Here is a 26,326-nt window from a genome sequence, read left to right as displayed (position 1 = left end):
ACCCCTGGCAAGTTGACATTTGGGGTCCAAAAATAGGGTAAAAATGTCGATTTTGCAAGTTCTAAAAACATACTGTAATGCATGATGCAAAAATAGCACAAGGGTGATATTTAAAGCAATAATTTTTTTTCTCAAGGAAGGCCAAGGATGATACTTTGTAGTGATCAAAAAGGTTTTTTGAAATAATGTTGCATTTTGGTGGGGTAAAGTTGTAAATATGAGCTAAAAACCAGTTTTTCAGACCCCAAAATCGGCCTAAAATAGCCAAAAAACAAAATGAGCCGTAACCATGGCAACGGGCTATATATAGACTTGAAAATGCAATTTTGTTTACTTGCACCCCAAGGCCCTTCCACCCACAAAGTATAAAAACAAATCATTTTTTGACCGTGAGCAACTATGTCAATTATTTACCTGAACTGACTCTTAATGATTATTTGGTTCATTTTAGAGCAACATTTGATAAAAATGCAAGGCTACATACACAGCCTTGTGCACTTAAGGGCACCATTAAAAACGCAAGGCCTTGTGCATTTTAGGGCACAATTTGATAAAAATGTAAGGCTATAAATATAGCCTTGTCCATTATATGGCAAAATTTGAAAACAAAATGCAAGGCTAAATAATTTTAGCCTTATGTTTATTGGGTGTATTTTAGAGCAAACATTGATAAAAATGCAAAATGTATAAAGCCTGAAGAATGATCATGTGAGATATGCGATTGAATGCATATACTACACTTGCACCTTTATGGTAGAGTTTTGAGCAAATGTTTAAAGAAAAGAGGCAGATTACTAACACACCCTTGCTTATAGATACAAGATATTTTATTGGTTTGAAAATTCTTGTCTGCATAAAATAGTGTGTCATGAGTCCTATATCGAGTTAGGACGGGTTCGATGCGTCATAACGTCTATAGAAACGGAATTTAACTCATCCTAAGTTCTAAGATTAATCCTAAGATTAATAGGAAGAGTTTGGTGAAATCGACGGCAGGACTTGATCAAGCTTAAAATTTAGAGCCATCCGTTTAGCACACAAAATACTCAATGAATGATGTCATGGTGTTATTGCCAGCCATTTAAACCAAAACATGAAATTAACCAAACAAATTTATGATACTTTTTGAGATACGACGGTCTCAAGACTGGCTGATAAAATATTAATGTCAATATAACTAAGTTAACAAATTACATTTAATTATAACTTCATGATCTAAGCTTTAATAATATGATATAGGTTCTTATTATTTTATACTTATCCAAGTATGATTTTTGGAGGACACAAAATGCGTGCACAAAACCTATGGGTTGTTGACTGAGCGAATAAATAATAAGAAAAACAAACAAAAATCCTTACAGTTCCGACCACTATGTGGGGACAGCTAATAAAAATTAAGACTTTCAGAAGAAGTTTTTTTGTAATTCATACAAAAAGCACAGACAAAATGAGCTGCAGCGACTGATTAAGATAGTGTCAAAGTGTACCCTGATTTTTGCTGGAGAATCAGAAAAGAATATCCTAGTCTCAAATCCTGTCATAACATGAAATGAACATTTCTCATTAAACAGGCATGAAACTTTTCAGCTGATTTAGTTATTTGTTTTTCTCAGCTATGACACTGAAAATAATAATAAAAAGTCCTGATAACCACGTGTTCTCATCTTGATATTTTTGGACAAACTGTAGTTGCATGACTGTAAAACAAAAATGTTGTTTAATTTCTGTTCCCAAAATGATACTCAAAAGCAGTGATAGTATGTACATGTATAAAACATTGTGAGAAAGGACTCCCTTTGAAGTTTTTGATCAAAAAGGTAATTTCTCACTACAAAATTTGAATCTGAGAAAGACTGCGGGCCTGAAGCCCTTCATGGGAATCTAAAAGCACAACAAATGTTGACGTTGGTAACGCAATCGGTCTATTGAGCTCAAATTTTCTCAGAGTTGTTAATTGTATGCATACGTTGGGATACACCAAGTGAGAATACTTGTCTTTGACATTTACCAAACGTGTATGTATGTGCCTTTAACAATTTAAACAAAGGAAAAAAAAGGAAACAAATCCAGGTGCATTACAGTGATAGTTTTAAAGAATGATTGAAAAAAACAACCTGTGATGACGGTAACCTCCAAAGTTGAGAGATGGCATCATAATCTATACTCTTGTTATTTTCTGGGGAGCATTTTATCTAAATCAGCCACTATGTATGAAACGACTGTCCATACTGCAGTACATAAATCCATTTGATGTGGATCCTGTACAGATATTGTGTCACCTGCAAATAGACAAACAAGAATATATCTATAACCAATAGATGAAATCAATAATAAAAAAAATAATACTACTAATAATATTAATGGCTTCTTATAAAGCGCTCATATCCATCACTCAGTGGCGTTCAAGGCGCTTTAACATTGTGTATTTTCCTGCAAGGTATTGTGGAGCTATATTTTTAAAGTAAGTCTATTCCGTAACACAGCACCATGTAATGGTTTACAAGGTGCTGTGGCGCAAAGTGCTGCCAATCAACCAAGGAACACCGGGGCAAACCCCTCCTCTTTTCTCTGGGTTCTTTTAAGCGCGGAAATAATGAGGACACAAGTGTTCTGATCAGGACTCGAACCCATACTCTGCGTAACAAAAACTCCAGAGCTCCAGTCAAGTGCTCTTATCCGTTCGACCATGACATGCCATCGAGGGCTTTAAACTTGTATCAAAGCGCCTTACATGTTATAAACCATTACTACCCATACAGGTCGAGTCAAAAAGAAGTTGACCGAGATTTGTGATTTTATAACAAAACAACAACTGACACTCAAAACCCCATTGAAGCACGTATTAAACAAGCATTCTTTCCGGGGTATCTGAATAAAGGAATGAAACAAGTTGATCATTTCTACGAGAAGTTAGCATGTTTTACTGAAAGCACTCGTGTTTTGAGTTGTCCATGGAATTATAATGTCTGACTGAATCTAAATATCTGAGTATTAGCAGCAAAGGGTATAACAAAACCATTCATTGCAAAATGAGTACCTTTTTTTAAATAGAACTCCTCTTACATGTCTTAGGATTGATAAATTTCTTGCATTATTTTTTTTTCTAGTAAGCAGGAGAGAGTACTTGCTAAATATATGCTTTACTGAACTTTTGAGTGTCATCTGTTTGTTTTGAAAAACATCACCCATCCCAGTCAACTTCTTTTTGACTCACCCTGTATTCATTGGACTTGAAGCACCAGCATACAAATTAGCACACGTTTTGCTATTAAGTAATTTCAAACGATTTTGTGACCATTCTCGGATATTCTTTATATATGGAGTTTTCCTGTAATTGCATCTACTGCCCACATGATGAATAATCTTCCATGCTATCGGAGCACTGGCCAGCTTTCATCGCTCTGTGGGTGCAAACTGATTAGCTGTCTCTTCAAGATGCTATAGCTTCAAGCTGTTAAAGGCACTGGACACTATTGGTAATTTCTCAAAATAGTTGTTAGCATAAAAACTCACTTGGTAACGAGCAACGGAAAGCTGTTGACAGTATATTATAAAACATTGTGAGAGACTGCTCCCTCTGAAGTAACATTTTAAGAAAGATTTAATTTCTCACTCAAAATAAAAGTCTTCAGCTGAAGATTTTTATTATGCATCTGAAATCACACAAAGTAATGCAACAACGGTTGTTTTATTATTCTCTTGCAACTTTGATGACCGACGGGGCCCATTTGGTATTTTATGCTTATGTTGGGATACACCAAGTGAGAAAACTGGTCTTTGACAATTACTAAACATGTTCAGTGCCGTTAATCCCTTAACATGCCTCAACATAACCAAAGAAGGAATCTACACACATACCATCTGAATGATGATACCAGAAATAATCGTTATTGCGGTTGAGTATACTGCCGCCCGGTACACCCTCTTTTTCCCAGTAAGAGACATCTAAACCGTCCGCCGCATCAAGAAATGTTGTCGCATTTACTGGACCTAAAAGCTCCACAATACTTTTGATGATTTCAAGTGTGGCGTTACTTCCTGAAAAGTCATAAAGGTTAGTTAAATAATGTCAATGACAAATCATAATTACCCCAGACAGTTTTGCTATTCCTATTGGTGGAGAGCACGTCACGTTCAAACGGTTGATAAAGACTAGCTGGAGCTGTGTGTTAGGCGCGCAAGCTCATGTACGCCAATTTTATTACGCGGAAAGCAATTCGACGCAATTAGTAACAGCGTCTAATCTGTTTCTAAACGCGCATACACACAACCCAACGAGCACCAAACAGATTTTAAAAAAAAAAATTGAAAAGATATGTACAAACTTCAAATTTTTGCTACAAAACAGATTGTCACAGTGTCGATAAATGTTATTTTTATATTTATTTTAATAAAAGGGCATTTATGAATTGGAATAAAAGAGTAGTGACTCGTTCTTAAACAGCCGTTTAAAACTTTGCAGGGTCGTGGACAGAGGATGAAAGCGCTCCCCTCAGCTCGGGTCTTTATCGTACGGCCACGACCCTGCCGGATTTAAACGGCTATTTAGGAACACGTTACTACTCTTTTCTTCCCTTAATAGCACCTGCAAGTAGGCACAACCAGTGAGCGTCAATGCAATTTTGACCCTTCATTAAAGGAAGCCAAGACAGGAATTGAAATTTTCTTGATTTGTTTTACAGATTTACGTATTTTATTTATAACTTTTTAACAAAAGTGCATTTATGAACAGGAATAAAAGAGTAGTGACTCGGTCTTAAATGTCCGTTTAAAACCTAGGGTAGTGGCCGTTTGATAAAGGCCCTCGCCTCGCACAACCGCGACCCTGTTGGTTTTAAACAGCCATTTAAGAACTCGTCGCTACCCTTTCATTCTCTTAGTAATTACCAAAAGTGTAGGCCTACAGTGCTTTTAAAACAATATTATAATGTTAACAAAAAAAACACACATTTGGATTACCTTTTACTTCGACTCCATATGGTGTAAAAGTCCCCATGTCAGATTCCATTACTAGGTCATACATGCTGGCATTCACCTGAATATGGACAGGGTGGAAAGTGTTATATAGCGCATGTATCTAAGGTACTCAAGGCACTTACAATGTAGTATATACATTTTTTTCAGAAGCATAGCTTATTGAAGTTATGAATTCTTAGACCAAATTATGTAGCACCGCAAAAAAGGGCCGTTATTTCTGCTGCCGCCAGCACCTCAAAAGTCTCCCATTACCAAATGTTTCCAGTGCCTTTCGAACCATTTAGAGACCATTCATTTCTGTTTAATAACCACAAAATGCCCAGACCATCATTATTTTAATCAAAAGATTTGCAGTAAAAATGTCACCACAAAAAAAACTGCTTTCGTTTTAGAAATTGGGATGCTATATATGTTCACAATGGAAACATTGGACAATTTCATATCCAGACATGACCTTTACTTTGACCTCTTTGTGTGGATGGAAGTAGGTAAAATCTTTCGGCTGTTTGCAGCCGTATTGGCTGTTTTGTAAAAGCAGCTGGTGGCCACTATGATCTGGGCCCAAATTCATAGAGCTGCTAAGCACAAAAATTTGCTTAGCATGAAATTTCTTTCTTCATATAAACAACCAAATTTTCACTTGTTGCATATTGCTCATTACTGGTATTTAGCTGTTGTTTGCTTATCCTGAAAATCGCGTGGAAATTTGGTTGGTAATCAATTGTTTTTATTAAGGCAAAGATTTCATGCTAAGTAAATTTTTTGTGCTTAGCAGCTCTACGAAATTGGGCCCTTTAAAGGGTTAAGGAGCTCCATCTGAGCCCTAAGCACTTTGAGAGATGACTGCTTCTTACCTTATGACGTTGATAGTACTGTAGTGACCCTACTCCTCCTACTTCCTCCCCGGTCCACATCACCATTCTCATCGTCCTCTTTGGTCTTAACCCAAGCTGTCTTATAACCGATAATGCCTGCAAGAAAAAAGAAACTCAATAGCTCTTACAATAATAAGAATAATAGTGGCTCCATATATAGCGCGCATATCCTTCACTCAGTGACGCTCAAGGCGCTTAAAGGCACTGGACACTATTGGTAAATACTCAAAACAATTGTTAGCATAAAAACTTTCTTGGTAATGAGCAATGAAGATCTGTTGGTAGTATAAAACATTGTGAGAAATGGCTCCCTTCTGGAGTAACATAGTTTTTGAGAAAGACGTAATTTCTCACTAAAATGTTTGAATTGATTTCAAGACCTCAGCTGAGGTCTCAAAATCAAGCATCTGAAAGCACACAACTTCGTGTGAAAAGGGTGTTTTTTCTTTCATTATTCTCTCGCAACTTCGACGACCAACTGAGTTCAAATTTTCACAGGTTTGTTATTTTATGCATATGTTGGGATACACCAAGTGAGAAGACTGGTCTTTGACAATTACCAAAGGTGTCCAGTGTCTTTAACCATTAACGTACATACATGTACAGTATTTCCTGCAAGGTAATGTATGTTGGACTATGAGACCTACTCCCTTTACAAAGCACCATGGTATGGTTTACAAGTTGCTGAGGCGCAATATGCAGCCAATCCAGCCAGGAACACCAGGGCAAACCCCTTCTCTTTTCGATAAGCGCACAAGGTTCTTTTACAAGGCTTACACAACACAAGGGACAAACGGCTTTACGTCCCATCCGAAGGACAAAGCAATGGTTAAGGGTCTTGCTTAAGGACACAAGTATCACGACTGGGTTACGGACCCGCCCTCTGCTGATCAGAAACACCAGAGTTATTCGGTGCTCCTAACCACTCAGCCACAACACTTCCACATCATGATGCAACTGTCACACAAGTTAAATTATCTGTGGTACCAGCTTACTTATTACAGCATTACAACTGGGCCCAATTTCATGTATAAAGCCCAAACATTGCTTAGCAGAAATTACTTACATGTACCGGTACCAGCAAAGTTCCATAAAGCTTACACTGTTTTGAATGCTGCCTCACACAGTTTTTGCTTAGCATGTGATGGTATGAAATTGCAGGTACCCCTTTTTTAAACTCCTGCTCGGACTAGGGCGAGTCAAGGGGTGTGTGGTTGGCTGGTGTGTGATCACTGCACACCCAGATGTTTTTCTTGCTTACTAAAATAATTTACATATGGTATGAACATGCATGAATTCACCTGCCGAGATGAAAACTTCACCCCACCATTCATAGCACCCTGGGCAGCATCCCAACTAGCCAGTTGAATAATTTAAATATGATATGAATATGCATAAACTCACCTGCCAAGAGATGAAAGCTCCACCCCCATCGTCCATAGCACCCTGGCCAACATCCCAACTATCCAGATGGCCAGATACCAACACAACCTGAGCAAAGAAGAAAATAATGATACAAGTTGAAACAATCTTGCATAACTATACATGCAGTATCATAACAAACAGAAAAGACAGGGCTACACTTAAACAGATTTGCGCTATCGACCAAAATCAACTCAGAAGCAAGTTGCCACCTACTGTACTCTTGGGTCTGACAAAAGGCCCCCTTAAAGGAACACGTTGCCTTGGATCGGTTGAGTTGGTCTTTGAAAAGCGTTTGTAACCGTTTTTTATAAAATGCATATGGGTAGAAAGATGTTGTAAAAGTAGAATACAATGATTCACACAAACATGCCTCGAAATTGCGTGGTTTTCCTTTTACCTTGTCGACTAACACGTCGGCCATTTATGGGGGTCAAAATTTTGACTCCCATAAATGGCCGACCATGTTAGTTCGCACAGTAGAAGGAAAACCACGCAATTTCGAGGCAAACTTGTGTGGATCATTGTATTCTACTTTTAAAACATCTTTCCAACCATATGCATTTTATAAAAAACGGTTACAAACGCTTTTGTTTTGACCAACTCGTCCGATCCAAGGCAACGTGTTCCTTTAAGTTCAAAGGATGTACGCACAAGTATCATCTATGAGGAGTCTGGCTGGTTCGCTCGGCCCCAGCGGCCAGTATCCAGGACTGCTGGGTTGGGCTAATCAGCTTGCACCGATTCATGTTCAGGAAGTATGTCATGCGTGCAGTGCATAGAAATATGGTGCAGTGTGAGTGTGGTGCATGATGGGACTGCGCATTATTAGTATAAACCAATGAGAGCGCATGATACGTTTGCCCATCCTAGCGCCTTTGGTTAAAAGCAAAGGCGCTGGGGACGAGCGAATCTGGCTGGTAGAGCAGATTGCACAACCTTCTTATAACTTTTTACCCAGCAATTATGGTTAGGTTCCTTGCTCAAGGATACAAGTGTCATGCCGGGTATCAAACCCACACTCTGCTGCTGACAACACCAAAGTTTGGGTCTGGTGAACTACACCGCTCGGCCAGGACACGCCATAAGTTATCTAAATATTCTATATAAATAAAAACCACGAGGGAAAATCGACTGGGTAAATTTTTAAATGATTTTGGGGATAAACACAGAAAAAATTAACTAGAGTGGGCCTCGAACAAACGACCTCCTGATTTAAGGCCGGCGCTCTACCAACTGAGCTATCTAGCTCCAATGCTGGTGCTCTCCCTATTTAGTCAATATCTGATCTTTGTTCGGGGGTGCCAGTCAGAAGCTATACAACTGTTAACTGCCATGTAGGGATCACACCCTAATAACGATACAACCTGGAAAGCGGCAGCCGGATCACCTTAAGGGGGTGCAACTTGTTTTTGTCTTAAACAAAGAGAACCTTACCTCCTCAGGGTATACACTTCCGACTACCTCAGCCACAGTGTTACGAGACGTTACCTCTGGAAGAGTCTTGGCTTCCATGTTGAGATGGATAACTAGCTTTGTACCTGTGCAAAGATATAGACCTTTGTATATATCATGGTGTGGTCATGTTGATTTTACTCCATTCCAAATCATTGTAACCAAACTGAGGCTGGACGAAATAACAGTCTGGTGCCATGCGCAATGAATGTTAGCAGTCATTACTGTTATTGGAAACAGGGAACATGAACAAGATGGTGACAGCGTGATAAAGGTCTATACATGCTTAATGACAGGAAACACAAGTCAATTTGTTACATATTCTGTGAAAATAGAACACTCAAGGGATCACCAGGAGTCTCAGTTTTAGCCAAAACACAAGTAAAAGTACTTATGTGTGCCTATAGACGTCAAGGTACCAACAAGTTGCTGTTGCTACGGGTTTAGTACAGTGGTTGCCATTGAATACTACATTGATTACCATGGGATAGTACATCGGTTGTTAAGTGTATGGTACCTTGCAAATGCATTGCGTTTGCTCGAACCTTCTAGTAAAAATAAGACATATTCTGTGACGCCCTCTAAATTTTTCAAAGGCATAACCTTTGTAAGGGGCATTATAATACAAAATGCATTACTGTTTTACTGTGACCGGGGCCTCAAGAAGGATGGAAATTCTACTTTGAGTCAAAATCAGTCAAGTCCACCCAAATTGGAGCGTAGATTTTTGAAAGAGTTAGAACAAACCTCTGGCCGCCATTCTTGCCAACATTTCTGCATCCTCAACAGCTATGCAAGCGACTGGGATCTTCTTCACACCATCAGAATAATCCTGTCATAATCACACACAAACAATTTGAATCACCGATTGGTTTTATATGTATGCACTTCAGAGTTTGTTGGTTGAATGATCTTCCCATCAAGGGAACCAACTTGGCAAACTCCCAGAAAGGGATATAAACACCAAGCTGACAACAGCCAACTCTCATACAAACATTGGTTTAACGTCTATATGATTATGAATGACACAAATCAAGAAATTGTAATTCAGTAACTAGACGGCAATATTTATTCTAGTCATTGTGAAATCAGTGATTAGCTAGGGGATTCGAATACACAACCTTGTGATTGCAAGTCCTGCAGTCTAACCACTGGACCGCGGTGACGAGGTCCAATTCCATAGAGCTGCTTAATGAGAAACAATTGCTTAACATATCATACTTCTGCTTAGCAGAACTTGGCCAGATACCAGTCACAGATGGTACATAGGAAATGGAAATCGCTTAGTAAGCACAAAATTGGCCCAAGGTCTTTACCTGCCAGCCAGTATGTGGACTGTGAATGGAGAACGAGGCTACAGAACGAACCAAGCTTGCTACACCTCCAAGTTTGGCTGTATGAACAGCGCTGAAGTCCCTGTAAGCAACTGAAACACCATAGTTCACCCAGGGCTGGTTGAAGACCACAATCTTACCAGGAACCTGGGATTTGTCAGAGGGAGGAAAGGGACAAAAATAATAACAATAATAATAATAATAAAAAAATTTATACAGCACTTTATTACAACTTTAAACTGACATTATTACCCCTGGTCACTGGGTAAACCATCTCAGCTCCCTTGGGAGTGTAAAGCTGGTGCTACAAGTTATACCACGCTCCAAGTTTATCATTCACATAAACCATCAATGCCCTTGCAGGTACCCATTTTACACCTGGGTGGAGAAAAGCAATGGTTCCGTTCAAGGGCACAAGTGTCACGACCGGGTCTGATTTGAACCCACATCCCGATGACTTAACCACCAGAACTTGAGTCCGATGCTCTTATACGCTCGGCCACAACACCCCCGAAAGGAGTGAGGTTTAAGCTTGTGATTAGAATGTAGAGTTGGAGCAGTAGAGAAAATAATATGGGAAATTATGCATTTGATGACACAAGCATGGAATTTGGCGCATAGTTAGAGTATATCATGAGAAAGATATTTGCCTATGTAGGCCATTGCAGATTTGAAATTTGAAAAATATTGGTAGAATAACAAGCAATTTTTTTGTAACTTTCAAAATGGCAGCTGTGCTAAATTACCAACACTGACAAAACTGTGAGGACTCCTGTGCCCCAAAACTTTCTTAGTCTGATGACTGTGCATCAATCTTCATTGGCACAATCCCATCACCTATACATGTACCGACCAAACTAGAGCCGAGGAATAACTGTGGTTTAAGTCTACAATTTGTCCTTATGAAAGTGGGAACAAAATGACAAGTCTCTAACTTAACATGAAAATTGTTGTCAAATGTAATTTTATTTGACACCCTTTCGAGCAAAATTTGAAACATGATGTCATTCATGGATGTCAACATCTATCATGTCTGTACATTCCAAAAAGTTGTTGCTGCGCCAGTCAAAAGGTCAAATTCAAAAGGTCAAATTCAATGTCAGGTTAGAGACTTGTAAAATCTTCTTGAAAATGAGTGCATCACAGAACAGAACTCGACCTTGGTTTCCCCCTTAAAACCTTTCAAAAAAAGTTGAAATCAAAGTGCAAGATAGAAAACAATACCTCATTAGCTCGCTTTTGTAGTTCATCAAACGAACTCACAACAATAGCTTCAGCAGTGATTCCTAAAACAAGGAAAACCAAATTATGATGAACCACAGAAACAAGATGGAGATATTATTGAAAAAAAAAAAAAAAAAAACTAATTTTGTTTCTAAACATTTGGGGAAAGCTTTTGCATTGCATACAACCTCCTTCTGTAACTTAAAAAAATCTTGCCCCTAACCACGTGACATTATATCAACACTGGATGTAGTATGAGGACTTCAAATGAGCATTCACTTGCGACTCATTATGGGAAAGCTCCATTAAAGAAACAGGCTAGAACAAAACTGTCTTTTCATCTGACACATAACACCTGTTATCCCAATGTAATTACCTTTTCCAACCAGTGGAGTTTTGGATCATGCATATTACACCAGTAGGGCTGCTGCCTGCCCCGGGCTGCTGCCTGCCCCGGGCAGCTTACATGCTCATCCATTAAGTTTGATGACCCAAGTAATTCAATGTAAAAACATGCCACTGGATGTATAGTTTTCTTGAGTTTTTGTGGCGAAACTCAGGAAACCTACAAAAGGAGCTTTTCGACAAGGCACTGGCATGTACCCAATTTCTATCAAATCCAATGCAAAACAGCTTCTTCACAACGGACTAATAGACCGATCCATTAAGCTCCGCCCCATTGCGTATTGACCATTCACAACGCAACGAAGGTCCGACAAATAAAGTCCGACATGCGTGCGCGTATGCTTGGCGCCCGCGGCAGAGTTGTGCAGAAAGGCATTGGAGAGGCTCACGTATTTTTGCTCGCACGTGCATCTTGTGTGGAACCAAATGGATCGGTCTATTAGTAACTGCCGGAATACATCTCGCATTTTCTTGGATGAACCGACCCACAACAGTATGAAAGTAAAATGTCAAAGAGGTTTGACTTTACCGCCAGAAGGAGTTCCAATGCTGCTTCCCAGACCCATCATGATCAGATTGTACCGTCTTGGTTCCAGCAACATCGCCGACTCATTGCCTCTTACCCAGTGAGGAACCTGTGGAGTGTTTAGATTAGATTAGATTAGATTAGATTTATTTATTCATCATGTAAGCATGAAAAGTGTTTTCCCAGTTATAAAACACACACATAAAAGGCACTGGTAATTACTCAAAATAATTATTAGCATAAAAACTTGCCTGGTAACGAGCAATGAAGAGCTGTTGATAGTATAAAACATTGTGACAAATGGCTCCCTCTGAAGTAACATAGTCTTTGAGAAAGAAGTATTAATTTCTCACTACGTTTGGAATTACCTTGACAGCTTCTCCATGGACATTGTCTAGGCCATCTTTCTTGAGCTTATCCAGCATGAAATCTGAAATGTCAATAAAGTTTTTGACTGTAGTTTTGGCTATAGAAATACCGACTGCTCATTTCCGAGGCCAACTATCCTCCCAAAAGAAACATTACACATGGATGTACCAGCATGTTTGGTTCACTGTGCAAAGCTTCAAACATTACATGCCATATTAAAGGCAGTAGACACTACTGGTAATTACTCAAAATAATTTGTAGTATAAAAAAATTACTTGGTTACAAGTAATGGAGAGCTGTTGATACACAAGTAGTATAAAACATTGTGAGAAACGGCTCCCTCTGAAAGGACGTAGTTTTTGAGAAAGAAGTAATTTTCCACGAATTTGATTTCGAGACCTCAGATTTAGAATTTGAGGTCTCAAAATCAAGCATCTGAAAGCACACAACTTTGTGTGACAAGGATGTTTTTTCTTTCATTATTATCTCGCAACTTCGACGACCAATTGAGCTCAAATTTTCACATGCATATATTGAGATCCACCAAGTGAGAAGACTGGTCTTTGACAATTACCAATATTGTCCAGTGTCAGGGCTTGTTTTTATTTTTAATTTTTTTTGTTGGGAGGGGGAAATCACCAAGAGGAGGCCTGTAGCTCTCAAAGTTTTTTCTAAGAGACACCTTTTCAACTATCTGATGTTATTGTTTACTTGACCAGTAGGCCTACAGGTTAAACTACAACCACCTTCAGCAAGTCTCTGGAGTGGCTTATTTTTTTAATGGATTGCTTACCGATTGAGTCTTCCAGATTTTGGGAGCCAGTAAACCGACTTCCAAATGTATCTGTAAACACAGCGAGGCGGTCATACGCCTGTCCTTTTGCACTGCCATTCACGACAAAATCCATAATCTGGTTTGCAACATCTGATCAAAATATAACAAAGAGAAGAATATAACTTACATGCAATTAAATTTCCAATGTTCACATTAAAGGCAGTGGACACTATTGGTAACTACTCAAAATAATTATAAGCATAAAACCTTACTTGGTAACAATTAGTAATGGGGAGAGGTTGGTAGTGTAAAACATTGTGAGAAACGGCTCCCTCTGAAGTGATGTAGTTTTTGAGAGAGAAGTAATTTCCCCCAAATTTGATTTTGAGACCTCAGATTTAGAATTTGAGTTCTCAAATTCTTGAGCATAGCACACAACTTTGTGTGACAAGTTGTTTTTTCTTTCATCATTATCTCGCAACTTCGACGACCAATTGAGCTCAAATTTTCACACGTTTGTTATTTTATGCATATATGTTGAGGTACACCAAGTGAGAAGACTGGTCTTTGACAATTACCAATAGTGTCCAGGGTCTTCAAGGACCATGTTACTAGTCCTTGTTTGTTACACAGTTAGCTCAAATGAAATGGTGGAAATAGCACCGCCTGCTTTGATTATTATCATTTTATGACAAGGCAAGAAGTATCTCATAAAGTATTCAGCTGCTTCTTTTACAATTTACTATGACACAAAAATAATTACAAAATACAAATGGTAGTATCTTGCCTACCAGAAAATGCCCTGGAATGTTCACAGAAAAAAATTTCAGAAAAAAGTGTGACATGGTCTACAGTTTGAAGGCATCTCACTCAAGTGTGCTACTATAGTGCAGTCAGTATTTTCTATCATTATAACCTTCCATCAGTGCTGAATGAAAGAAACCGTGTGTAATGACCGAGTGGGCCAGTGCACTGGTCTCGATTTCTGATTTCTGATGGCTGATCAATTCATCAGCAGGCTTCCATTCAGCAAGGCAATAAACCATAAGGATAATATTGTGACTGGCGAGTTAATTCAATAAAGTGTGTATTGACCCAGCTCATCTTATATCATCTAATTGTGGTTTTGGAGACAGATTGCCTGTGTGTAACTATAGTGCAGTGGTGCATACAGTGTTCATTTTACGCAATTCATATTTAATAGTGAGACACAAATTTTTTTGACTCCCGAAATGGTACACCTTGGGCAGACAGTAGCCTGGTATTGGTGAAGTTGTCCTTTGCAGAGTTCACTGCCTAATTGGTTACCGTCCTCTGTGTACTGTACACTAACTGTACAGCGATTCATGGCCCTGTATCAAGTGCTAAATTACAGAGCTGCATGTGTGCATAGCACCCTCTATGGGTGAAATCGCTTAATCGCTATCAGTGTTCCTATCATAGAGTTATATATAAGAACTAGAGGGCGCACTGGCCTATATACGCGCTCAGGCATGCGCACAGGCGGCCATTTTCTCAGTTGACAAAACTGGCATCTCACAGCGTGTGTTTGTGCGGCCATTTTGTAAGTTGAACAAACAGCATCACGTGGGCGTTCAATAAAAAAAAACTCAAACGTGTATTTCATATTCAACGCGCGTGCAGAATGACGCGCTTGTCATCTTGCGGTCCCGTGGCGTTTGTGCACGAAGTATCACTCGTGCGCCCTCTAGTTCTTATATATAACTCTATGGTTCCTATAGACCTTTGTCATGCTGCCTCCATCTTGGTCATGTTCCTCATATCAACCAATAATAATGAATGCTAATAATAATTTTGCAAATAGGAACCAGACTATTATATTCTTCCAGCCACGGTTTGGTTGAATACATTGATATCAGTGGGAGAAATTTGAAATGGCTGCACTATGATAAAGGTTCATTGGGCAGCAGAAATGCTGTAAGACTATCTATCACAAAATCAAAACCAATTGCTGTGTGGACTTCAATGAAGGGGGAAATTTAATTCACCTTTATAACCAGCAATTTCTTTCTTGACTCTTTGTAGGTCTGTAATGTCATAACTGTCCACCAGTGGTTTGCCGCAAGAGACTGCCAGATGGCAGAGAATCAATGCTGCAAGTATGGAAATAAAGCAAATCCAAAGAATAAAACCATCAAAACAACAGAGGGTTTGGGGCCTACAGTTTAATACAGTGTTATGGAGGAGGAGTTGGGGGGAGGAGTTGGGCAGATCCGGGATGGAGGATGAGGCAGGAAAGATGATGTGTTTCACAAAAATTTTATAAAGGAAATAATGAACCATAAACAATCATATCTGGGTAAAAAGATAGGCCTACTATTTCCTTAGGGTCAACAAACTCAACTTTATCAGGGGTGTTTCCCTCACTGCATGCGATGCAAAGAAAACAGCCCCTAGAAAACGATGACAACCATTAACTCTCCTCTCGATTGAACAAAACATGGAGAAATGGGGGGGGGGATCCTTCGCTTCATGTACTACTTGTGTAGCTAAAAGTCAGGGCATCAATATTTTTGTGGCCTGCTGAAAGGTTTCGACAAACACTAAATAATTCACATTTTTTGACATTGACAATCAAATCACATGGCTCAACTCTCAGACTGCATTGTGCTATTCCATGCCCAATAATCTGATAATAATACTAGCCAATCATGCCAGTGAATCTATTTATTCCATAGCTCCACTTTAGTTACACAAATTGTAACGCTCCAGCGATGGTCACAGACCTTCGACCCTCGCTGGAGCGTTACAAACTGTAACTATTTATTATAAGCTCCACTTCTGTGGCCAAGCTTGGAATCCTTAGTGGGTCTATTCGATAGACAGGTTGGTTGGACTCTACTTGGGATAGCGTAACCCTCCCCCTACAGCCGTCGGAAAGAGGGTTACGAGACGTGTGTCCATATGTTTGTACACGAAGCGTGGATTGGGTATCTTTTCTTTCTAGGACGAACGTGTGCAGATAATTCCACACATTTGTCCTGGGAAAAAAATCTGCGCACGGTCGGGGGACAATCGGCATCGCGGCATTAGCGGTAAAATTCACTTGATTTTTACTCAAAATCTGTGATACCTATTTGAACGATTCCAAGTGTAGTGCTATCTGCAACTTCTGAAGCATTAGATCGGTAAGTTTCATGATGCAGAACATTGCAGATGGTTTTTCAAGGATTCCGAAAGGTTTTGACATCAGTGGTGCTGGGGCCAAGGATACGGAGTGGATTGGACCGATTTATGGGGCTAGGATTCAGCTAGCCTTGGACACAAGTGGGGCTAACAGCACCCCAGTTACTGGGTCTAAGTCTAGTATTTTTATATAGTAATTAATAAAAATTAGTTCAGTTCATGTGATTGAATTGATGTTGGTAGTAATAAATATAAAGTGGATAACTTTCCGCATGGCGCCACCACTTTTTCACTCATTTTTAGAAAAAGGGATATATCAATCAGGTAAATAAGTTCCTATTTTATTTCATATCAAATGAAAAAGTGGTGGCGCCATACGGAAACTTTTCCTATAAAGTAATCGTGGTTAGGTTATTTTTAAATAAATAGTGAGGTTGCAACGTTTCTTTATTTATTCAATTCAAAGAAAAACAGAAATAATAAACAATCACCGAAAACTGACAATTGGACTTGGAGGATAAAATTAATAGGGTGGTCATATTTTCTCCAATGATAGCCGTCCCATATGGTCCCATCATGGAGGTACATGTAGCCCCCAACCATTTCTACCTCCATGCCCCAACCAAGTTGATTGTGTTTTAATTGTGTACAAAACAAGCCGACCGTCACAGCAGCGTACATTTATTTAGCACTGCTGAGAAAGTACACATTGACGTGTCTATGAATGGAGGAATGGACTGAGAAGAGTTTACTTACCAACAATAAAATTTTGAGATATTGGTGCTTGGACCATTTTAGCAACAAGATGAGCGTGGAAAATAACAGGCGGTCGGCCGCTCCGGAGCTCCAAAACAAAATAGTGTCAATCCAGGTAGTTTGGCCACGTGACTTACGAGCACGTGACTTTGACAGCCACACGTGACAGAAAGTAAAAGGTCGGTTCGGTTCGCGCGCGCGGTCTCCTGATTTTCACATGGCAAGTCTGCTGCCACCTAGTGTTCCAAAGTCAACATTTTTTATTTCATTCCTCTTATGGTGTAACCTCAACATGCGGTTCAAACATTTTCAACACAAATCCTGGGAAATTCACGACTTTGTTTTTTTTATGTAAAAATCTATTGACACTCACTGCAATTTCATATCTGATGAGAAAGTTTGTTTGTATATGTGCATGAGGCTCGGTATTTGTTGTTGGCAGAGCTTCGCTCAAGGAACAGAACAGCTCAATGGTCAAAGTTGCCACAGCAGAATTCTTGGGCTCATCACTTTCTCGCAATTATTGGGATACTTTTTTTAAATTTTGTTCAGATGCACAGCTTATTTTACTGCATTAACCTCAGTAAAGTTCTTAAAACTGACATTAAATACATGCTTCTGCAACAGCTGGGAAATCGTGTTAGTAAAACATAAAAAATGAGCTTGAGCTCAACACTTATCCTGTGATTTTAAAAGGTAAAAAAATGCAGTATTGATCGCCATGTCCAATGACTGCAAGCTAGTTTTAATATATTTTCTCCTGTGTTCTGTAGCCCTCTCTTCCCTTGGCGATGTATTGCATCATGTAAACAACCAAGAGCGCCTTGAATCAAAATTAACACTCCGCCAGCCATGAAACTGTAGTCAATAACAGATAAGAGTCAGGAAATTTAATCTTTTAATATATTTCAATGTTTATAAAAGGCCAATTTTGTTAACAAATGCTGTCTTTACAATTTACAATATTTGTTACACTACAAAAACTTGTTGAACCACATTATTTACTCATTCGTACAAGTATTAAAAGTATCTTGACATTCATATTTCATGTAGCTCAATTTGAAGGTGTTTTCCCCAAACTTGTTTTTTTTTACACAAAATTCAATTCATGGCATGTATGTATCTGTCATTGCAATGTCTTCCTTTATGTTTAGTAATCAAGGTTTTGGTTGATTTTTTCCAAAAATGTGTCAACAAATACAAACATTTTAAATAGATAATTTTACAGATTTGAAAATATTACAATCAATAATGTAAGGAACTGCACAAATCATTCGCCAAGGATAGCAGTGGTAGTCCATAGACCTTAGAGTTTGTTTACCACTTTACAGAAGAATGGGTACCAACTGTCACAAATGCAACACCCAGTTTGGTTATAATCATTTTTTTAATACATCAACAGACCTTGACATCATCAGTATTGAAAGGGGTTCTATTAAAGCCATTGGACACTTTCGGTAAACAGTATTGTCCAAGACCCACACTTCGTGTATCACAACTTCTATATAAAATAACAAACCTGTGAAAACTTAGGCTCAATCGGTCATCGGAGTCGGGAGAAAATAACGGGAAAACCCACCCTTGTTACCGCACGTTTCGCCGTGTCATGACATGTGTTTAAAATAAATCTGTAATTCTCGATATCGAGAATGTTTATTGTTTTAATGTTTTCTCAAAAAGTAAAGCATTTCATGGAAAAATAATTCAAGAGAAGTCTTTCACCATTACCTTCTGTAAAACCTGTAAGATATTTGTAAATCTGTGAACTTTAAAAAAAAATTCTGTTCCGAAACCTCCTGTAAAACCTGTAAGTTATTTGTAAATCTGTGAACTTTAAAAATAAATTCTGTTCCGAAAGTATCCCAATGGCTTTAAAAACTAATAGCAGTGGTGTATGTCGAGCTAAATTTCATGGTGCTGTTTACCAACGAATACTGTGCTTAACCATGCCCTGTATAAGGCACGTTTCTCCTATGGCCCATGGCAGAATGCAGTGTGCAGAATTCCATGGTAAGCAACGTGAAGAAGTTGGGACCTTAATTTTTTGTTAATTCTAGTATGCCTTAGTGCTGTTACCCATCAACATAAACCACTGCATCTCCCTCCCCCCTTTCAAACTGTTGATAAAGTACAGCAGAACCAGTGCTTTATGAAGAAGATAATAACAATAACAAGAATGTCACTGAGCCAGGAGGGCTACGACAAACAAATCTACTGAGCCCCCCTAAAGTTTGCAGTTTCTATAAAAGCTAATGTAATCAGTCTTCTGACATGCAGTCATGTTTGCTAAGTGGATTCTTCACCTCCTTTCACCTTTGTGGGCTCCATTTGTATCCCTCCTTAGCATGAAACTTGTATTGGTCTAGGTTTTTGTTCTGTCACTGACTGCATGGGTTTGTCCCAGCTTGGGTCCCCCCCTACAAACTTGAACTTCATTCTCCATATCTTATCTTCACAGGTATCACCGGCCCTTCAGCTTTGAGTGCAAGGAACTTTTGGAAGATTCCTTGGTTTTATTACCAACTAATCACCACAGGGGAGTAAAAAAACATCAATGTGAAATGAACTGAACCTCACTTTCAGAAAACTAATTAATTGAAAGCTTTGTTTTTTGCATTTATGCTTCTGATTTAATGTTTTCTTATTTCCTTTCCCCACAAACCAGCCAGGCTACAAGGCCATCCACTAATCTCGGGCTTGCAGGGTAGTGGCATTTTCAACCCTGGTCAGATGTAGCCTGTTTGATATGTTGAATTGTATGACATGTTCAAGTCTGACTTTGGTCAAAGCTATCAGCTTTTCTTTTTACTCCAGAAAATTGTGATCCTTCTTTGATATCACATTGAATACAATCAGATGTGGACGACTTCAAAGTTTCCTCTACGGTTGCGAGGGTATCAGCAGGAAAATCGCAACCTGGGCCAGTCACTTGCCTCACACTGATGTTAATACGAGATCTGGACATGAACTCACCAAAGGGCTCCCAAATATCCCCTTGTAGTGTTTTGACAGTCTCTAGAACAACTGCACTGTTGGGGATATTAGTACTAACAAGTCCACACTGTGAATCGTTGGCACCAGGTTCCTGAGTTCTGCCTTGCTCTGGACTGGTGGTCTGAGGCATGATGCCTGTTGGATCTTCCCTGTGAATAACTTCAGTGCTACAACATGATGAAGAATTGTTTACTTTGCCTTCTGACATTACTGACTTTGTACAAGTGGGCTCACTTGAGGTTGGGCATGTCCCAAGTGAAACACAACCCTTATTGTAATTGTCCACTTGGGAACTAGTATCTGCATCGCTGGTACGTTCAGTTGGATAGCAGGTCAATTCATGTTGGTATGAATCTACACTGGCCTTAAGCCTGGTGTGTTCTCTTATTGAGGGCTTATCAAGCCTTGCTGCACTGTCAGACTGATATTCCAGGCTATCATTCATCTCATTACCCTTGTTCAAGTGTTGAGTTTCTCCACAATCATAATTTTGAGTTTTATTGCAACAACATGGTTCCTTTGTACTTGTAGAGCTCTCCAAACGATCAAGGTCCATGTGATTTACTTTGTTCAGATAAGCTGGAAGTTTACTTGATCCATCTGGAGGAAGAACTCTTGGGACTGCATGGTAGCAGAGGCGGGATTCCCCTCCCATAACGATGATGTCGCCACTGTGGAGATACATAGCCAATGGGGTTGTTTCTTTGGATTTGCCTCCAAGTAAGAAGACTGCCGATTGGCCGAGGCTGTTAAATGATGAAAAAACAACTTTTTAAACAATCTGCTATGACCTTGTGGGATGCTACATAAAACATTAATGACACAAAATACAAAGTTGTGTCGCACATTGCGCCTTGGTTTAGGGATCAATATTATACAAACAAAAATGCTTATACATTTTTATTCCTTGAAAATTTAAAGATCAATATAAGCCACAAAAATTATTTAAAGATCAATTCAACAAATTAAAGCGATCAATTCAACCAATTAAAGCGAAGCCAAGTTAAATGGCATACACCATGTATTATATTTCTTAACCAATGAAAATAAGTCGTATCGTTGCCTAAATGCAAAACAATTGTTGGCATGTAAAGCCTGTGATTCAGAATTCGAAGCAGTGCCATGGAGTTGGGCCAAGATAAGGGAGTTGCAGGGACACCTTTTTTTAAGTGAGATATTGCCAAATCACAAGTCCTGAGGGCTACACTTGACTGATTTGGGCTGTCAACCCAAATTAACGTCACCAGGAGCACATTGCCACCTACATATGTACACCCGTGGCTGAAACAGGGTTACCCCATTCACAGATCATGAGGATGTAGGCATGGGGTATCATCTATAAGGAGCCTGGTTGGTAGAGCAGAATGCGCTACCTTCCAAACTTTTTGCGAAGCAGTTTTGGCCTTGTATCATGACCATGAATCCAGGAATCAACCACGTTGAACGTGCAATATGGCCGCCCTATTTTTCTGCTAACCTGTGAAATTTGCCTGCACCTAAGCAATTTTTTGTGAAAAACGCCTGCACCTTAGTAGTTTTTTCTGCTACAGATGGCACAAAAACGTGCTTACCAGAGAGTGTGAGGGTCAGTCTATTATTGAACCCCATGACTTTGTTAACTTCAAAGCACAAGCAAAACAACTAACCTATATGAAATGATGGGAGCTGTCAGATCAAACTCAGAGTGGTCAGTGTGTCCTCCAAGGGTAGAGTCCAGGTGGTAGTAATTGACAATAGCAGCTTGGGTATCGAAGGACGGATACCCCATAACATCCGCTATGATGCTTGACAGTGCACTCAGATCCTCAGGGAAGACTGTGTGGTTGTCATGATGGTAGAGTTTGGACGTCCAGTCATAGTGATATCCAAGAGTCACCCATCGAAGCTGGTCTATCAGGCACTTCTTGCTGTTGGTAGAACTGGAAGGATGCAGTGAAAAATGTTATGACTTAGTACCTGGTCAATACTGGTTCTTCTTAGAACCAACACTACTCAGAAGAGATTAACACAAACCTCACCTGATTATACTCCCACCAGGCAAAGTTTTAAAGACACTGGACACGTTTGGTAATTGTCAAAGACCAGTTTTCTCACTTGGTGTATCTCAACATATGCACAAAATAACAAACCTGTGGAAATTTTAACTCAATTGGTCGTCGAAGTTGCGAGATAATAATGGAAGAAATAACGCCCTTGTCACACGAAGTTGTTTGCTTTCAGATGCTTGATTTCGGGACCTCAAAATCTAATTCCGAGGTCTCGAAATCAAATTCAAATATTTTAGTGGAAAATTACTCCTTTCTCAAAAACTCTGTTACTTCAGAGGGAGCCATTTCTCACAATGTTTAATATTATCAACAGCTCTCCATTGCTCATTACCAAGTACATTTTTACCAAGTACAACTATTTTGAGTAATTACCAATAGTGTCCAGTACCTTTAAAGAGCATGAGATAATATACCTTGAGTTAGTTGTGCTTTGATCCCACAGTGCATCCCTGTTCCCAGGGTTTGTATGGCTGTCCAGATTGCATACATTGGGTTTGTTGGGGTAGTCCTGGAGGCATCTCTTGATCCAGTACCTCTGGTAACCCGGTCTAAATGGATTCTCAATGTACACAAAACCTGTAACATAATCAAAAACAGAGGTTTCACTATTAAAGGCAGTGGACACTATTGGTAATTACTCAAAGAAATTATGAGCATAAAACCTTTCTTGGTAACGAGTAATGGGGAGCTGTTGATAGTATGAAACATCGTGAGGAACAGCTCCCTCTGAAGTAATGTACTTTTGAGAAAGAAGTAATTTTCCACGAAATTGATTTCGAGACCTGAAAATTAGATTTTGAGGTCACAAAGTCAAGCATCTAAAAGCATACAACTTCGTGTGACAAGGGTTTTTTTTCCTTTCATTATTATCTCGCAACTTCGACGACCAATTGAGCTCAAACTTTTACAGGTTTGTTATTTTATACATGTTGAGATACACCAAGTGAGAAGAATGGTATTTGACAATTAACAATAGTGTTCAGTGTCTTTACTCCAAGAAACTTAGAAAAGGTACACTGAGCTGAATTACATTGAACATAAGATCTACAAAGTACAGATAAAAATAGAAATTTAAATCCATTTCATTACCGATTCAGGTCTGATGCTTTGTTGGAAGGCAGGGGCACCCAGGCTTTTTCTCCTCCTGGTAAAAGGCACTTCTATGAGGCAGTGTTCTGCCTTGTGAAACTATTCACTGGGGCACAAGTACGACCCAAGATGACAGCATTTCAAAAAAAGGTGTACATCGCCCCAGTACATTACACTTTGATTCCCTACCACTATTTTAGATGAATCTTAAGAGTCATACCAGGAGCATTTCGAAGAGAGAAACATCTCCACTCATTCACAGGTTTTAATCCAAGTCTCTGGCACAACCTGTCCTTGCAGGAATGACATGTTACCTCCGGCTGGAACGGTGCTACCTGAAGTGAAATGAACAAAAGAAAAAACCAGCAAATAATAACAAAGCGCTTCTATATTATAAAAGCGCTTAAATCCACGGGCGCCACCATGTTGTTTTCACATCAAGTGGTGCCCGCACCCTGCTAAAATGATGCATCCTGGGGTCAATTTCGGGGTACCCGTAAGTTGGGGATATGTATTGTTTGTGACGTCACAGTCAAAGGGCGAACGTGTATAACTTTGTTATTGAGTGCAGGCGTCCTTTGTGATGTCATAGTCACAGCGCGACCATCCAGTAACTTCGCGCGCACATACAGTAAAGAACAATGCATGGGATCGAGCTAGGCACGACGACAGGACGAAGGCTGGTGGGGGTTATAGAGCACGTTGTGAGACAGGGAGAAGGAAGGGGCACGCAGTGTGGTACGTCTGTTGGAAGGGGGCGGGGGTACAGCAAAAAAAGAAGGGAACATAGTAAAAGGGCTGGGAAAATAATACGAAAAGGGGAAAAAGAAAAATGATGACATTGGACTAATGATGACATTGGACAGGGAAAAATAAACTGGACAGAGAAAAATACACGAAACGGAGAACCACCTGACTGGCTAGTTGCGATAACATAACCCTCCTCCCAACGGGCCGCCAGGCGGCCGTCGGGAGGAGGCTTACGTTATCTGACTGGCGGGACACGCGCAGAACAGGGAAAGTTATTGGCCGGAAAAAAGTGCAAAGAACAATTCACGGGCGGGATGTAGGGAAGGAAGTACGGGTTAGATTTAGGATGGGGACAGGAGGAAGGGGCACAAAGTGGTACAGCTGTGTAATGGGGACGGGCGGGGGAACAGCAAAAATATAATGACGGGGAAAATGAACAGGGCTGATATGAGACATGAAACAGGAAAATATTAAACTGGGGGGGGGGTCAAGCCCATGAAACGGGAAAGAACCACAAACGGGACCTACGCGAAACTGGAAAATATTAGTTATGGGCAAACAGTGGCAAGCAAAGAACAATGCCAATACACGGGATTGCCCTAAGTAATAGTTGCGACAACGTAACCCTCCTCCAGCCATCAGGTGGAGGGTTGCGTCATGTACGTTATCGCAACTAGTAGAACTGTAAACAGCAGAACTTCTGTCACAGTCTCGCGGTAATTAAGAATCAAAGTTGGGGGTTGAGAAAAATATGTGCCATTGGATTAGTTTAGTTATATCTCAGACTTCGTCCCATCCACTCATTGGCCTAGCCCTGGTAGGACGTCAGGAGTCAAACCTGGGCTATCCTTGGCCTACTCCTAGAACTATTTCGGTTTCGTCCGGCTATCGTCTCCCGTAACCTCATAGGTTTATATCTCTCACGCGTTCAACGACCCATGGTTCAATGAATTTCGGCATCAGGAATCTCTCTTTTTTTTTTTTTTAATCTCGCCAAAATTAGGCTCTATGTGTCCTTTGATGTATCAATGTGTATTCTTTTGACCAGAGAATCCACTCCACAATCTCAAAAATTGTTAAAAATGATAAATTCTTACCGTAATTTCAGATTCCCTATCTACTGTACGTGTTACTCCTCTGCCAACAATAATTGAAAATTACCCGACCTCGTTTTGCGAAAATGCGTCACGAGAGGGCGGGTACGATCCGTGATTTGTGTACAAAACATACACGGAACCACGAAGCTCGCACAGGGTACCAGTATGTAAACGGCTGTGTGCAAAAAGTGTACATACTGGTACCCTGTGCGAGCTTCGTGGTTCCGTGTATGTTTTGTACACAAATCACGGATCGTACCCGCCCTCTCGTGACGCATTTTCGCAAAACGAGGTCGGGTAATTTTCAATTATTGTTGGCAGAGGAGTAACACGTACAGTAGATAGGGAATCTGAAATTACGGTAAGAATTTATCATTTTTAACAATTTTTGAGATTGTGGAGTGGATTCTCTGGTCAAAAGAATACACATTGATACATCAAAGGACACATAGAGCCTAATTTTGGCGAGATTAAAAAAAAAAAAAAGAGAGATTCCTGATGCCGAAATTCATTGAACCATGGGTCGTTGAACGCGTGAGAGATATAAACCTATGAGGTTACGGGAGACGATAGCCGGACGAAACCGAAATAGTTCTAGGAGTATCCTTGGCCTTGCAATTGCATTGCTTGCAAAATTGCATTTGCAGTAATATTAATAACCTGGCGCTTGCCTTTGTATCCTTTGGCAAACCAAAAGGCATGTTATAAATACGGTTGTTATTATTATCCTTATTATCATAGATAGATGTAGATCATGTACACATCATTACATCATGACCACCTTAGCAGCACTGCAGGGCTTCCCACATGAATGATGCCCCGCCCCCCGCCCCCCTCCCCCTGCCGCACGATTCATTCAATTCAAATTGTATAGTCTGGAATACTCACTAGGTCTGATTTTGCAAAGTCGACTACGTCACAGAGGTCTGGTGGAGGTTTCTTTCTCTTATAACGTTTAAATTGCTCTCGGAATTTATCACTGGTGTTGGCTTCTGCATTATTCACCTGCTCCGTGTTCACAAATTCTTGTTCCACGGGCGCAGCCATCTTTAATAACCCGAATGGAAATGACATACCCCGACT

At 39.8% G+C, this 26,326-nt stretch overlaps 2 protein-coding genes across 2 annotated transcripts; both read right to left on the bottom strand.

Moving 5' to 3' along the window:
- Nucleotides 1-805: 805 nt before the first annotated feature.
- Nucleotides 806-17,385, bottom strand: LOC139945247 (carboxypeptidase Q-like). The gene is made up of 14 exons (XM_071942567.1): nt 17,266-17,385; nt 15,372-15,476; nt 13,381-13,512; nt 12,587-12,648; nt 12,222-12,327; nt 11,288-11,349; nt 10,046-10,210; nt 9,477-9,561; nt 8,712-8,815; nt 7,257-7,343; nt 5,832-5,948; nt 4,960-5,035; nt 3,859-4,038; nt 806-2,279 (listed from the first exon to the last, which is right to left on the bottom strand). The coding sequence occupies exons 1-14, from the start codon at nt 17,300-17,302 to the stop codon at nt 2,170-2,172; spliced, it is 1,428 nt and encodes a 475-aa protein (XP_071798668.1). The 5' UTR covers nt 17,303-17,385; the 3' UTR covers nt 806-2,169.
- A 776-nt stretch (nt 17,386-18,161) lies between these two features.
- On the bottom strand, nt 18,162-26,290 carry LOC139945222 (nucleic acid dioxygenase ALKBH1-like). Its single transcript, XM_071942532.1, has 5 exons — nt 26,132-26,290; nt 23,617-23,731; nt 22,721-22,883; nt 21,906-22,178; nt 18,162-21,005 (listed from the first exon to the last, which is right to left on the bottom strand). Exons 1-5 carry the CDS (start codon nt 26,288-26,290, stop codon nt 20,033-20,035), a joined length of 1,683 nt encoding a protein of 560 aa, XP_071798633.1. The 3' UTR covers nt 18,162-20,032.
- Nucleotides 26,291-26,326: the final 36 nt, after the last annotated feature.

Source organism: Asterias amurensis, chromosome 1, assembly GCF_032118995.1.
Source record: "Asterias amurensis chromosome 1, ASM3211899v1".
NCBI lineage: Eukaryota > Metazoa > Echinodermata > Asteroidea > Forcipulatida > Asteriidae > Asterias > Asterias amurensis.
Note: the sequence above shows the minus strand (reverse complement) of the source record. Positions and strands in the feature narration are given on the sequence as shown.